The sequence below is a fragment of the Anguilla anguilla genome, chromosome 4, assembly GCF_013347855.1.
Source record: "Anguilla anguilla isolate fAngAng1 chromosome 4, fAngAng1.pri, whole genome shotgun sequence".
Lineage (NCBI taxonomy): Eukaryota > Metazoa > Chordata > Actinopteri > Anguilliformes > Anguillidae > Anguilla > Anguilla anguilla.
Genome location: NC_049204.1, coordinates 24,762,944 through 24,779,407, shown reverse-complemented (window position 1 = coordinate 24,779,407; position 16,464 = coordinate 24,762,944). Strand labels below are relative to the sequence as shown.

The following is a 16,464-nucleotide window of genomic DNA, read 5'->3' as shown; positions in this document are numbered from 1 at the left end:
GTATCAGACTCTTGGTTTTTGAGATGTTCAACTTCAGCCTATTTTCAGAAACCCATTCAGAAACCAGCATCAACTCTTTTTGAAGCATTTTATTAAGCTCCTTGGTATTTTCTGCAGATATATACATTGTAGTATCATCAACGTAGATAGCCATGCATGCATTTTTAATACACATGGCAGATCATTTGTAAATATGGAATATAGAAGAGGTCCTAGACAGCTGCCCTGGGGAACTCCGCATTGTAGTGATTTAATACTTGGCAGGGTACCATTAAACAAAACACACTGTTGTCTGTTAGATAAATAATTTTCCATCCAATTGATAGCTGAAGTTTTGAATCCATATGCAGATAGTTGGACGAGAAGTAGCTCATGGTCTGTAAGATCAAAAGCTGCACTAAGTCCAGCAATAAAGTACCCACCATTAATTTTCTGTCAGTTTGTTTTAACTAAGCATCTGTTAATTGTGTTAAAGCTGTACATGTTGAGTAACCCACCTTATATGCATGTTGGAATTCAGAGTTGATACTGTTTTCAGAGAAGTAATGCTGAATCTGTTTAAATACAATAACCTCCATAAGTTTGCTTAAAGCAGGCAAAATACTAATAGGCCGACTATTTGGTCCAGTAAATGACTCCTTGCTATTTTTTGGTAGAGGAGTAACCTTTGCTATTTTCCAAATTTGTGGATAAACACCTTCATTCAGACATAAATTAAATATATGACACAGTGGCTGTGCCACAATCCCAGCTGACAGCTGTAGTAATTTACCGTCCAGATTGTCATAGCCACAAGGTTTATCACACTGCAATGATAAGAGAAGCTTTTCCATTTCTTCTGTATTTATATTGGTAAAGTCAAATTCACATTTTTTGTCGTACATAATATGTTGTTTAATTAGTGACTCAGACAGCTTACCATTCACTGGCAACATTTGATTTCTTATTGTATCCACTTTACCTATAAAATAATTATTAAAATAATTAGCTATATCTTGAGGTTTGGTAATAAATCCACCACCAGATTCAATAAATGATAAATTTATTCATTTTATCTTCACCCATTACTTCATTAAGGGTCCTCCATAACTTTTTACTGTCACTCTCAATCTCCTCAGTCTTGGATTGATAATATTGCTTTTTCTTTATTTTATTCATTTTTGTGACTTTGTTTCTCAGTGAACGGTAAGCCTGCCAATCAGCTGAGCTACCAGATATGATAGCAGCTTTTTTCAGTTGGTCCCTCTCTGTCATACAGCTTCTCAACTCCAAATCAAGTCAAGGGGCTTTAGTGGTTCTGACAGTTAGTTTTCTGATAGGAGCATGTTTGTCTCAAGTAGATAACAGTTGCATAAATAATTGTAAGGCAGCCTCTGTATGAGTTAATTTAACCACAGTATCCCACTGTATCTTATTCATGTCTTCAACAAATGCATTTTCACAAAAAAATTTTTATAAATTCTTTTGTATATCGCTTTGGGCCCAGCTTTAGGAACCTTTGTTTTCCTTGCCACTGCAATGATGTTATGATCACTGAAGCCTACTGGTACAGATACAACCTTTGAACATATATCCACAGAATTAGTGATAAAATGATCTATACAAGTTGAAGAGGACATTCCTGAACACCTGATATTAACTCTTGTTGGTAAATTCACAATCTGGGATAAATTACATACACTAGCTACATACCTTTTTTTCAGTGTTCATGTATTGGAGAACCAGTCAATGTTAAGGTCTCCAACAAAATGTATTTCTCTGTCAGTATCAGTGACTGTCTGTAGCATTGTGCGTATGTCCTCAAGGTACTGTATATTAGTGCTAGGTGGTTTGTAGCAACAGCCCACTAAATATGGGTTTAAGATGAGGTAGATGAACCTGTAGCCACAACACTTCCACACCTGGTGCATTTAGGTCCTTTCTTATTTTGACCGGTATATGATCTTGCATGTAAAAGGCTACACCTCCTCCATGCTTATTTCTGTCATGTCTGAATTTGTTATACCCTTGTATTGCCACCTCAGTGTCTTCTATAGATGCATCTAAATGTGTCTCAGAAATGGCAGTAATATGTAAAACATTTTCGAACAGCACACAACTCAGATCTTGCACCTTATTTAGACTACAAATAGTGAGGTTGCAGAAGGCTCTGGCCAGACCAAAGTAGACACCGAGTCTCTCTTGCAACAAATACAGACCAAGAGATTCATCTTTCTCCTTGTGGCATTTTCTAAGCTGTTCAGTGCCAGTGATTTTGCAGCAAAAGGCCTACAGTCCTCATCTGTTTCGGTTACTGATTGCATCCACATGATTGAAGGCCTCAAAGAAACTTTTGCTAAATTTAGGAATAACTCGGATGGGGAATTTGAGAGAATAATCGGGCTTACTGATGACGTCATGAAGAAAAATGATGTGCAGAACTGGGACGTTGCGGGCGCCCGTAACAGGAAATTGCCTTCCAGGTTTGCCAATTTGCATGTGACCTCTACATTGGGAAGGTCTGCTCCCATTAGGAGTGACTTGGATTTGCATTCATTGTGGATTTCGATTCTTGACAGACAGCTTATGGAACTGAACAACCGTTTTCAGTGCGACTCCTATGGAGTAATGAAGGCTGCTGCCTCCCTGCTGCCCGCGTCAGACTCGTTTGGCCAGATGGAAATACTACGGGCTCCAAGCAAACATTATGGACTTGGAATGGAAGGGCCTGAACTAACAGTATTTGGGCAACTGATCAAACGAAATGTGAATGGGGGTCACTCATACCCGTCCCTAATTGACGTCTTAGATGAAGACGTATTCCCCAACATTAACAGTTTATTTCATCCTGTTACAAGCTGTTCCGTGGAGCGCCTGTTCTCGGCAGTAAACAGGATCAAATCCAGCAGCAAAGCAGCCATGCCCACAGGAAGACTAAATAGTCTCTCGTTGCTGACGTTTGAAAGGGAACTTACAGAGTCTAATTAAATAATTGAATCATTTAAGGCCAAGCCACGCCGTCTTGCCCTTCAAGCTGTCAGCTTGCACAGGTAGGCTGTGTCCCAATAAAGTTTCATGTAAATGTCATTTGGGGGGATGCTGTGTAGATTCTAGTCTTGCCTAGTTGTTATCTATTCTATTGTAGGCCTATTTTGTTTTATTTGATAAGCCTATGTAAAGAATGATTGCACTGTGACGTTTAAAGTAATAATCAAAGAATGGACTGTACAATGACTAAAGCACTTTTTATACTGTGTTATGGCTATGTTGTAGGCAAGCCTATATGGAGAGAAATGGATGGTTATATTTTTGTGTAGGTTCTCATCAGTCTAGCCTACTCTGTGTTGTAGAGAATATTAGATGTGCCACACCCAGTTTTTTCTGATGCACACCCACAGTCTTTTTTCTGGCTACGCTAGTGCTTCAGGCATCTCTGTTCTCATATTACGGATACTTTAAATTCTCTCAAATTACTATAACTTCTATTTCAAGGGAAAGCAGCGGATAATACTACTGAACTTGGTGGTTCACTGGAGTCTATGAGAATTGACGTGAGTTTAACTCGTCTTAACTTGACCCAACCCAGGTTGTGATATGGTGGTTTGAATAGTTTTATATAACAGTGGTCATCTTCCTGTACTGATTGACCAAAAAAGGGTATGAGGCCAGCGGTCAGACAAATCTATGGCTCAGTAAAGATATAAAGAATCTTGGAATGGAAACTAAAATTGACGTCTCGGGGTTGAATTCAGAACATCTTGACCACTTTTTTTGGAAATATTAAATTTGCAACTGTATGCGTGCAACGTGTAACCGCGTTCATAGTATTATTCTATGCTTTTAGAACTATGTCATGAACGCGCGGTAGAGGGCGCTTCTTCCTAAATAGTCGGCGGTCGCAGGTTTTTTATTCAAATGTAGACTATGGCTTTATATTTTTACCGAATTAAATAGGAAAATTCTTAACGGAACGCAATAGGACTGTTACAAACGCGTACAAATAGCGTTTCTCTTTCCTAAATTACTTTGTAATTGAAGATGTTAAACTAACCGTACAATATATAAACGTAGTCTGGTATAAGACTCGTACGTAGCGTATACTACGGCGATTTTATATCATTTGTCAAAATAAAAAAGCAACGCATTTGTCTTTAGGTATATTAATACATTTATGCTACTATCTTTTAACAGCAGTTTTCTTAGCTGAGAAGAACGGCAATGTTCAGCGAGTAACAAGGGACAGTGAGCGTAGGTGTGCGCAACAACACGGGGCTGTCACTGTATCAGTACGAAGACGCAGTAACCGATTCAAAGACATCACCAGCCTTCCTCAGTTGCTGACTGTACCACTTAACACTGTACCGTCGCCGTTTCCGTAATTGGAGAACAAACAGGTAAATATTAGGCTACTCGTTCACATATTTGTGTATAGCCTACTTGCTAAATAATAAAAATTACATCAGATTTCAATAGCCTACTCTAGGCTGCGTAACGGCTCAATTTGTAATGAAGGCGTGCAAAGTTGATGTCCTCGATGGATTTTATATCTGTTTTCGCTCTCCGAGTGATATATGCGTCGCGGATTTGAATGGGCATATATGACACGCTCTCCACGCGTGAAAATTGATGTAATTTGTTTGACTGGTTGCCCACGTCATTTCTTATAGGGGATTGTCAATAAACCAATTAATTGGAACACCAATAGATCACTGGAACACGAGAATTAATATGCGTTATATTTGGGGTTTGGCAGGAGGTACTAGATTTTTCTGTTTTAGAATGTAACGTTTTCTTACTAATAGAGTGTAACAGAGTTTTGTATATTCCAAGCCTATACCCCTCAAAAATGAGATATTTTATTCAGGACGATGAGATATATGTGTTTTTGTTGCTCCAAAATATTTGTTTTCATCACATCTTCTGATTTTTTTTTTTAAACACCTAGCCTATATTTTCGCGTCTACATTATAGGGTGTTTGTTCACATGACGTCATACTGTCAACGGATATATACCCAGCTATTAAGTGCATTCAGTATGTCACGCAACATTTGAATCGGTATGTCAGGGGGGTGGGGGGGCTATTTTTTAATCTACCATTGGGCCAAGCAATGTCGGACTTGATTGTGGCTTAACCTGATCCCTTACTCTCGGCGCGAAAAACTACGCGGGTGGAATGTTCCAAGTTCATGTTCTCACACACAAAGGCTTTATATCACATATTTTGGCACATCCTTGCAGGTCCCCAAGTGAGTCAGAGGGTTAAATATCGCCATTCCTGGTATCACCTTGGCAGTCTCTCGGCTAATTATTACTTTGCCCCCGTAAGATGGAGGCACTGATGGATCAGTGGCTATGGCGACAAGAGTACTGGTTACCCCCTGGAATCACCTGGAAGGACATAGAAAGCAGCAAGGACTCGCAGTATCCTCTGCCCCGCGATCTTTTGGTCACCCTGCCCGTGGCGCTGGGATTCATTGCTCTCCGTTACGTCTTCGAGAGGTGAGTGTTGGGGAATTGATCCAGCCGCGTTTCCAGGGGTGTGTCACCAGACAGTTTTGTGGCGGGTAGATCTCCGTTAGATGCGCACCACGCTTGCGGTTTCCTGGGGGATCGGCTGACGTTATCTCTGCCCTGGTGATGTACATAGTGCGGATGGCTAAGTCTCTAGATTAAGTCTTAAGCTGGAAGTGAAGCATGTTTACAAGAGACATGACAAAGAACTACAACATCAAGATCAAGACACAAGTGCTACATGAAAGTACTGGTAGATCAAGATAGAACATGCAAGCGTTACATGAAAGTGCTACTTGATTGTGGATAGCCCCGCAGAGAAGTATAGTGTTAATGTTAGTTAGAGATGTGTCTTCAGACTACGACAGAAGATAGGTAGTGACTGAGGGGTTTGTACAGGAATGGGGAGTTCATTCCACCACTGGTGAGAACAGGTGAAGGGAAGCTGAGAAGTACTGGTGAGGAGGTACGGGTGGGGTATTTTTGCACAAATTTTTGCATTTCCTGATCATGTCCTTCCTCGGAAGGACAGGAACCTGGGCAGGGCTGATCGAAGAGAATTCAGAAGAGGAAATGTGTAGTGCTGCCGTTTTTTTTTTCTTTCTTTTTACATTTTAGCCTTGTAGCAAACACCATCAGCAATCCACAGCAACTTCAACTGATCACATTCATTTTACTTACACCCCAGCTGGATATTTGCTGAAGCCTTTGATGCTAAATGTGCTGCTTGGGGGTACAGAAGCAGCATCCTTAACCATTAAGCCACACTGTTGCAAGTGCCATCAAGCCAGTGTGTCTGCCCCTGTATGGGGTTTCATAGGGACACTGTCAGGGCTATTGGGGGGGGGGGGGGGGGGGGGGGGGGTGGTATGGCCAGGATGCTTGTGATGTCATTTGTAGGGTAACATCGTAGAGGTGGAGGGGAAGCTGTGCTGTCAGGTGATTGGCAGGCAGCTGGGTGGGGCCTCTGTAGCACTGTCAAGCTTCTGTAATTGGAGATCCCTGAACCTGAATGCAAATCCTCCCTGACCTTCTCATGTCCCACTGATGCACTTCCCACATCAACTACTGCCTTTCCAGGTGACTGCCACATCAGACATGCACACACACATGCATGCAAACATGCACACATACACACACACACACACATATGCACTCACAAACACACACATGCACACACGCACACACACATGTACACACACACACACTTACAGACACACACTTACACACTGTCCTTGGATGGTGTTGCCACAGTTTCCTTATGTGTCTCACAGTCTCAGTGCTGAGTTTCTCTGTCTGGAGAGGCTGTTTTGTGCTCCAGTGCCAAGGGCCTTCAAAACTGAATAATTAAGAAGGTATCACTAATAAATTAGTAAATGTGCAGATATTCAGTATTCATTAAAATGGTTAATGAATTCTCTCCCCATCCCCACCCTTCCACCCACACCAATACCATCAGGGCAGTGGCTCTCCCCTTAAGCAGACAGCTGGGCGTACGGGATCGAATTCAGGCTCGAGCTGCACCTGTCCCAAAGCTGGAGGCCTTTTACACCCAGAGCAGCCGCCAGCCTTCTAAGGTGAGTGTCCCCATCCAGTGAACCTCAGATTTTGTGTGACTAATCCCAGCTCACAGGATGCAACAGTTCCACGTGAAGATACACCTGTCTTCTACTTCACCTGCAGCTGGTTCAGCTTCACAATGGGTTTACAGCCCGGGGGGGTTGCTATGTGGTTAGGCAGTGTACAATATGGATTCTGTATTTAGTCAGGAAAATTAGTTCAGATTTGAAATAAATGCAAAAACGTGAACCGCCATCGCTCAGATTAGAGAAATTAACGGAATCTTACAAGGAGACAGTCACCCTGTAAGGCTGAAACCAGTTTGTTTGGGTGTTGGGTTGGGATTGTTATTAGTCACTTGGGGTGAAAATTATGTGACAGCAAATAATAAAATGACAACTAAGTCTCATAACTCACATGGGTGTTGTATGTTTTTTTTTGTGAAAGTTGCATTGTGAAAAGTGTCCAAATGGCACGTTTCACCATATAGACACTATAATATACCTTAAAACAGAAGCTCAGCCACAGGACACTGCTGGACAATCAGTAGTTATCATTCTGTCAAAGGCCTGTTTTTTTGTGCTTGGGTTGCATGAAGGAATTTATTAGAATGGGGAAATTTTTCCATAAAAATATGACTTGAATGATGCCAGGTGCGTTAGGGATACTCCTGTGCTAAGGGCCATGGTATGATGGTAATGTGCCTTTGCACGGCTATTTTAAAGCCGTAAATGTGCTGTAACCGAACTCACGTGGAAACGATTCCACCCATTTGATTTGCTGGGGTGGAATTACCTGTTGTGCTCAGGGCTTGCATGTGCAGGCAGGCGTGCGTCTGGCCCTAAATGGGTGTGTCGTCTCCCTGTCTGCATCTTTCTAGCCGCCAAATTTTCATGTGCAGGTGCACTATTCATTCTTGTTGTTTTTGTTTGGGGGGGGGCGTTTGGGGAGCAGGGACCTGCGGCACTATTAATTGTGCAAGTGAGACTGTTGAGCTTGTAGCTGTGTTTGGGACCAGGAAGGACATGTGTGCATGTTTTCATTTATAGGAGGGGAGGGGCCCCATATCTCTGTGTATATGCTCAGCTCATTTCCTGGACCATTTGCAAATCTCACGCCTGCAGGTGCTCTTTCTCAGTCATTGTTCCTCTGGTGTATGTTTTCCACTCACAGGGCTGACTAGACACTGGCTTCTCAGGCACTTATTATACATTATTCGTGAGGTTGCCAGGTGCTCTTGTCCAGGGGTGTGTGCAGTTATCCTCCCAGGCACGAGGCCTCAGTGGTGGGGGGGGGGGGGGGGGAACTTGGTGTGCTGATCATGACTGTAGAATCGCTAGCCTTCCTCCGACGCGGACTGAAGACCCGCCTCTTCAGACAGCGTGCGCACCATCGAGCGCTCCCACCTTTTGTACTAAGTCAAGTTATGATTTTAGGCTCTCTTCTTTGTGCTAGTGTTTTAGTGACAATATGTCCATACTGGCTACAGGGCTGAATGCTAATATTTTTCCAAGGAGCACATATGCTCCTAAGTTGAAAAATTCATGGGCCCACTAATGCACCCCTGTTAGTAGATGCACTCCTAAATTATGTTTCCAGTTAGCACACATGCATTTTCAGGAGCTATTGCTCCTGAATTGGGAGCCCTGGGCTGGTCTGGGAATGTTGTTCGCCAGGTCAGACACTATTGCTCATGTTAAAGAGGTGAATGCTTTTGTGCTTATCTCACATGGTACGTCAGTCTGGGCTGAAGCGTCTGCTGCTAAGCGGGTGCAATGTAATTATATTAATTAAACGTTCTGTGCCTTGAACACAGAAATGATTTCTACTAGAGTATTTGAGATCAGGCGCCTCGACAATCCAACAGGCGTACTGTAAGCACAGGTTGCACTGCTTTTTTACCAATACTGTACAAAGGCTTTTAGGGTAATTAACTATCACATGGCTGGTGAACACACCTGATAAAAACCTGAGCCCTGTGTCTCAAGAAGGGGAGGGGACAGTGTATGTTACACCAAGATAGGGGAATTGAAGAGAAAGATAGTGTAAGGCTACTGGGTTAAGTGATAATTTCATAATGTTAAACAATGTTGAGGCCCAGTGTTGCAGGTCTATTTCTACAATTAACGTGCAACACTGGGCCTTGCTTATTCGAAAGAGAGGTGGTGTGCACACATCTGAAACACTACACAGGTGCCTAGGGTATGTATTGGACTTATAACCCTAACCAGACACTCATTAAATGCCCCTCTGCAAGTTTAACAGTGTAAAACAACTTCTCACGCTGATACTGTAACTGCTACTATACCCATAGAAGATTGCTGCAGGTTGAAATGTTGTTTGCCAGCAGTAAACTTGTGGGAGTGCTGCATACAGCATACAGGCATCTCTTTTTTCCTATTGCTTGGGTCACCAAGAGAAATTATGCTGTACAACAACAGAACAGCAAGGGGACAGGATGCTGCTGGCTAATTGATGCTGTGATCCTTGATGTTAAGATGGGGGATAAGAGGAGAGCTTTGCTATTTGACTTGATATAACAATATGGTCAGATAAGGAATGGTGGCACATCTTCATTGTTATCAATATGCATTGTGCCAAACTCATTGTGGTTAGTTTCCCTTTCTCACTCTGCCAAAACTCATCACATCTGTTCGGATCTAATTATTCTGTGTTCTGTTACAGGAGGTAGAGACACGTACCCTACATGGCCAGAGTTATGTGGACACTTGGACATCCAACATCTCATCCAAATTATGGGCATTAATATGGAGTGATCCACCTATCCCAGGACTGAGGTGTGGTCATATGGTGTGGCAGATTTCGACCAAATTGCAGGCTATGTAACCTTATTGCCAAAAGGGTTGGGTCGGGCTTGTGAATCATCATTAATTGGCAGGCTTTGGCCCTTGATGACTTGCCTGGGTGTCAATGGAGCTCAGTCAGTTGATGAGGCCATATTATTGTGAAAAACCGGCATTTGTGTTGAGCTTTGGGGAGGGTGTTGAAGGAGAACTCACTTGCATGGAGGGTGTGAAGATGAGTCTTATGCTGCTACCTTCTTCTGTGTTTAGAGTGAGATCATAACCTTGGCCCAGCAGTGTGACATCACTCCTAGACAGGTTGAGACCTGGTTCCGTCAACGCAGAAACCAGGACAGGCCTCGCAACACCAAGAAGTTCTGCGAGGCCTGGTGAGTTGGAATCTGCTGTTTTTTCTGGCCTCAGTAAAGATGATTACATGCTGTCGAAAGTGATGGTCTTTTGACATGAAAAATTGCCCTCAATTGTAGTCAGTTTCAGTCAAATCATTTGAAGTAGCTGAAATGCATTCCCCAAAACCATACTCTTTTGGTTTTACAGCTGGAGGTTTGTCTTCTACCTCGTTGCTTTCTTGGCTGGTCTTGCATCTCTGATTGATGTAAGTATTTGAAGCTGACTTTCATTTAGCCATTTATAACTGTGGTTATGGTCTGCAGTTGAACCAGGTACCTTTCAAATCATTCACGCAGTAGTAATTACGAAAAATATCCCTGAATATCTTGGATATGCAATCTAGAACAGGATGTTACAGTTATTAATTACAGGTACTTGATGGTTCAGTTACTGTTAATGTGAGCTTTCCTTGTCTGCCTCCCTGTCTCTCCAAGTCTAAAGTCCTGTGTGACCTCTGACTTTTTTCTTCTGCTCTACAGAAACCCTGGTTCTGGGATTCTAAAGAGTGTTGGAATGGATACCCCTACCAAGTGAGTATACACTCCTGGCTCTTGGTGAACAACCAGACAAAATGGGCTGAACAGTTCACATCCTTATGGATGCATTATTTGGCCACTGTCTCACTGTTTCTCTGACCTTTGTAGTGTTATTTAAAAGGACTGGTGTTCACTCAAAATAGCAGCAAATATTTCAAAACATTCTCAGTCGGATTTCTGTTTGCTGTTGACATTACTTTTGTTGGCTTTGGTGATTTCCCCCTTTTCAGTCAAAAGGATAAGAATTTGTGTGATTGAATGGCTCTGCAAATTTCCCTCTATTGTATTCTGCTGAGCTCTGCGAGGTGTACATTTCACGTCTGAAACCTGGAGATGTCATTTTTCAGCTGAAGGGCAAATTTCCTCTGTGCCTGGCCATGAGACGAGTACTCCCACTGTAACTGTCGGGAGATGCTTTGTACTTAAAGCTACACCTAACAAGATTTTTACACCCTTGTTGATCAGAGTCATGCGCTCAGGCTGTGCGAAATACTGAGTTGTTGTATGTTAGAAAACATCTCCTCCTTCTGAAAGGTGTGCTCCCAAGTGTGTTTCTCCTGAGCACCGCAGTGCATGGGCTGCAGGTAGCGTACCCTCCCAGGAAGGGTGGATATCCAGTGAGACCTGGGCATTGGTGATAGTCTTGTGGTTTATCTGCTCCAGCACAGATAACCTTCCTGTAAACCCCTTCCTGTCTAGGAGGGCTTGCAGTTTACCACTGGTACACGTTTGTCTCTCCTGGTCTCCACAGGCTATTACTGAGGCTCAGTACTGGTACTACACTTTGGAGCTGGGCTTCTACTGGTCCCTGGTGCTCTGCATTTCTGTGGACGTCAAGCGAAAAGTAAGTCTCACCAACCTGTGCCAAGCTGCTTCCCACATTGAAATATATCCTGCCTCTCCATAGCTTTACCGTCACAACCCAGCTAAATATGTTTGCACCCACACCCAGGTCAAACGTCAAAGTTTGTATGTTTATGTTACATCTGTTGGTCTTCAGTTCCACACTGGAAACAGACGGAATAATACATTTTGCATGACGTGGGTCTTCTGAGTCTTCAGTTGGGCGCCTTATGCGACCTATGGCTAAATAATAAGTACCTGCTGATTGCACTCATTTCAGAGACTGCACATGCTAACACACCTCGTATGGAGGACATTAGTGGAGGACATTTGCTTAATGGAATGGATCTACAATTTTTTAAAAGATCATTTGTAAAAGGTCATCACATCACATGCATGTGTTCCTTTTTCATTGTTTGTTAAACATATGACTCCAGCGTATTAATATAGTGCATGTACAATGTAAAATACAGAGTGGTATGGTCATACATAAAGAGTTGACTAAGGTGTAGAGAAGTTTTGCAACACCCCATGGAACCTCTGCCAACAGTTGGCAACAGTAACGCTAGGATTTTTCCTGGAACATGGGCTGCATTGTTGCATCAATGGCTGGTGCTTTCATGATACACCATTGAGGACCCTAAACAGAACATGGTCTTAAGCTAGTTTGGCAGTATAAAAATGGCATTCAGCTGTTTAGCTTGGTCAGTCTGGCAGAATTTAACTTATTTAAGCAAGCCTTTGTATGTAAGAATGACCTTACAAGATCAAATGTTACTTTGATCACTTTTTAAATGTAATACCTTATTTGTTCATTTTAGTGCAATCTAGCTTTCATAGTTTCAGTCCTATCAATTATTTAAAGTCGCCCTGTTGACTTTGAAAACAGTTTCAAAGTATCAGTTTGGATGTGGTCATTAATTTGAACTATCGTTAGTTTGTGCAGTAAGTGGCCAAAGGGGATGTTTGGTAATGAGATACCCCCCATTATCTTTCACACCGTGTCCCCGAGGAGGCTGCACCTCCTCCCACAATGCCGCAGTGCTGCGCCTGCCTCAGCTCGGCACACGGAAAAACAAAAGACCTCCCGATAGCGTGATCCTGCACGCTACATCTCGCTCTGAAGCCCTGCGCCTGCTCTCCCGCACATCGTCACTCCAACTCACACTCTTTCAGTGTGACCTCTACAAAGCGGCCCGTTCACTGGCTGAAATGGCTCGTTTCGCTCGTGAAAATTGTGACTTTCAAGAGTGATTTCATGTGGCCCTTCGGCATATGATTGGTTTGTTTACTTGCCTGTTAACGTGGGATATTAGTTTGTGTGAGTATTTGTTTCAGGCGTTATATTTTTTATTTGCAATTCATTGGGGTGGAGATTCATTGGGGAAGTAAACTCTCCTTATTTCTAATAAATGGGTCACTATGGAGATTCAATATGCCATTGTAATGTGCATTAAAACGAATCAGGCCAATGCATTTTGAATACACATGCAGGTTTTCTTAATTTCCTCATTATTCACAACCATGTTTTCTAGATATATGGTTTATTCACACAGAGTGATATCTTGGGATTTTGTTTGTCTGCAGGATTTTAAAGAGCAGATCATTCACCACATTGCCACCATTTTCCTGATTGGATTATCTTACAGCTGCAACTATGTGCGTGTCGGCACCATTGTGATGCTTGTTCACGACTCCTCAGATTTCCTGATGGAGGTATGTTTCCGCCTACAGATTATCCAACATGCTCTTCACCACGTTTTCACTTATGGATTCAGACAAATCGCTTGGACATAGCCAATAATTGTTCTGTGACTTTGAGCCACTAAGCAAAATGCTAACAGAAGAAATCAGGTTAGTGATCCAATAGTAATGTAAAGCCAATAGGTTTCCCAGTAGCATGGTGGAGAAAGCAACCCTGTGTACATGTTTGGTGCATTAATTAAATTGTCTGTTTTATTTGGAAGGAATACCTATGATGGGTCATGGTGATCCCAGGCTTTCAGTTAGTGTAGCATTATTGCCAGCACTAGACAATTAGTTTATTACTTTCTGCCTGAAGTCCCCTTGTTTGCAATTCAAACCTGTTGCTCAGCAAGGGTATTAAAAATTCTTTAGCTGTTCCTTTTCTCAAGGAAGTGTATTCCGGGAACTATTACTTGTAATGGTGTAGTATTTCGCCGATGTTATCTCAAAGTAATCATTGTCTGTCATGGCCATGGGTACATGAAATATGCATGGTTCGTCTTTTGACTTACTGATGCTGTGACCTCTGTTCACACTTCAGTAAATGAAGCCTGCTTATCAGAGGCGAGAAATGTTGGCTGGTAGTTGGGCTGCATTGATGGATTATGCTGGTGCGTAGAATGCAATTTAACACAAATGAACTCCCTCTCCAGACAGCAATAGCACACATTAGTCACATAGCAGCCTTATATCAGGTTTAATAAAATTGTACTTTTGGTATGTTACCAGGAAATGGTAACTGAATTATGGAAAATACATCTATACATTGTAGTAAATATATCTAAGTGATAGCAGTCGGTCTGACCTGAAGAACTGGATATCTTTATCTTCCACACTTATCTAAATGGGATGGGTGCTATCTTGCTAGGGATCATCATCGTGCTCATTTGGAATGCTTAAGAATACGGGCCCAGTGTTGTTTATCTTGAAGACCTGTCTCTGAGACATCTGAATGGACAGTCACTGTACATGTGCACTTTCTCCACAGTCTGCCAAGATGTTCAACTATGCCGGCTGGAGGAAGACCTGTGACACCTTGTTTGTCGCCTTTGCAGTAGTCTTCCTGGTCACGCGTCTGCTGATATTTCCATTCAGGTATGACGTTTGCTTCAAAATGGTGCCAGTGGAAGAGTGAGTGAGGAAGATGGTCACACAGATAGGTGTTTAACACCAGATAGTCTGATGTGAATTTAATCACCAGGGCCATCAGCACTACTGTATATTATTGTATGTAAATAGCCTGAGGAAACCTGCATGGTGAATTTACATGTTTACAGGCTTAGGATGACCCAATGTTTCAGTGTTTTAAGGTGTGGTTTTTTGTGCTTCTTTTTCTCTTTGCATTTCTGATCTTTTAGAGTCATCCACTCAACCCTGTTCTTGTTCCTGGATGTGTTCGACCCCTTCTTCGGCTACTACGTCTTCAACGCCCTCCTGCTGGTACTCCAGGCACTCCATATCTTCTGGGCCTGGCTGATCGTCCGCATGATCTACAAATTTGCCTTCATGGGCAAGGTGAGCTGAGTGAATCCATGAGCCACAGGAACTGTGAAGAACCATGGCACAGAACAGGCAGATCGCAGGATATAGCCGTTCCTTCTGTTTCTCTGTAAAGAATCTTGGTGACAGTTCCCTGTGAAAAACAAGCGCGAATCCGCAACAGCTGCGACTGCACACGCGCATGCATCCATGTGTGCATGCATCCATGCACACACCCTCACACAAACACGTGACCTCTTCTTTGGCTCATAACCAACCTTTCCACAAAATCTTGTGCAAATCTGTGAATCCATTCGGGAGTTATGCGCCTTTTTGTGATAGGCCACACCCATCACCACGCCCCCTCTTGGTCAATTGGCTTGAAAGTTACTCAGCTCTACCTTCAGTCATGACCAACGTCCATGCCAAATTTCAGCCTCCTGGGGCAAAAACTGTGGCCGCTGCAGGGTGGGACACTTTTGTGGACCAACCGACCGACCGACAGACAGACAGACAGAGCTATAGAGCTGCGGTCGCAGCTAAAAACGCTATCCAAAATAAATAGAATCGAATAGAGTCTTTACAGACCCATCAGGAATGGTCCTGAATAGTTCCCAACACCATAACCAAGCATCAGAGTGAAAGAGTTTCTCGTCCTGCAGGTGGAGCGCGACGAACGCAGTGACGAGGAGAGTGAGTTTGAGGAGGAAGACGAGCAGCAGGAGAAAGAGGATGAAGATGATGACAAAGAAGAGTCCAGCTGGGAGCAAAGAAAAGATGCCCTAAACTCCAAATTCACCACGCTGTCTGACAACTGTGTCCTCAAAAACTTAACCAAACAGAGGAGCAATAGAAGTAGCAGGCTTCCTAAAGCCAGGTAGTATCGTACCCTCCCCCTATGAGGTCAGACTCTGAGAACATATGCTTTCTTATTCCTGTCTTAATATTACATACCATGGTGATATACGAGCCATACACGTGCTCATACAGAACTTCTATGACATGCCCCATTTACTGTTTCAAATTGCTTACTTTGAAGTACAGGTAAAAATTGTGGCTTTAAGAGTTATTTTATTTGGCCCTTCTGCATATGATCATGCTTTTGTTCAGTTGCCTCTTAACAACATGGGATGTTTGTTTGGTGTGAATATTTTGTCCCAGGCTTAATCTGTTTTGTCTGCAGTTTGTTTTAAAGGGATATTCATAGAAATGCATGTACTGTGTGTAAAAGTACTGAATGACTGTTGAGCAGTGAATAGATCAGGCAGTTGAATCTGTTATTTCTGCCCTAGTGTGACAGTTCCCTGCATTGCATTTGCTGTAATCTTCAGAATCAACTAATCTGCCTTGCACCAGATGCAGAGAAGCGTGCGAAGCTATTTGTAAGGCCTCACCTTTAAGAACTTCATTATCAAGATTACCTTTATTTTGAATGCCTGAGCATGGCCTGTTATTTTTCTGTCTGGAACACGCAACTGTGCAATCTCAACAGTTAGAACTGTGACCTCATATCTTCTTTATGGAACCCCCCCCCCCCCCCCCACCCCCCCCCCCCCCCCCACCCCCCCCCCCCCCCCCCCCCCCCCCCCCCCCC

General features: G+C 42.9%; 1 protein-coding gene across 2 annotated transcripts; it reads left to right on the top strand.

Annotated features, from left to right (window-relative positions):
• The first annotated feature begins 3,844 nt into the window (after window positions 1–3,844).
• LOC118225277 (ceramide synthase 2-like) lies at window positions 3,845–16,233 on the top strand. Of its 2 annotated transcripts, none has more exons than XM_035413451.1 (11): window positions 3,845–4,373; window positions 5,307–5,479; window positions 6,951–7,068; window positions 10,126–10,244; window positions 10,414–10,471; window positions 10,746–10,796; window positions 11,554–11,646; window positions 13,233–13,361; window positions 14,380–14,486; window positions 14,750–14,906; window positions 15,533–16,233. In XM_035413451.1, the coding sequence occupies exons 2-11, from the start codon at window positions 5,307–5,309 to the stop codon at window positions 15,749–15,751; spliced, it is 1,224 nt and encodes a 407-aa protein (XP_035269342.1). In that variant the 5' UTR covers window positions 3,845–4,373; the 3' UTR covers window positions 15,752–16,233. The 2 variants fall into 2 exon arrangements, with proteins under 2 accessions (XP_035269342.1, XP_035269343.1); XM_035413452.1 differs by having other exon boundaries at window positions 5,219–5,479.
• Window positions 16,234–16,464: the final 231 nt, after the last annotated feature.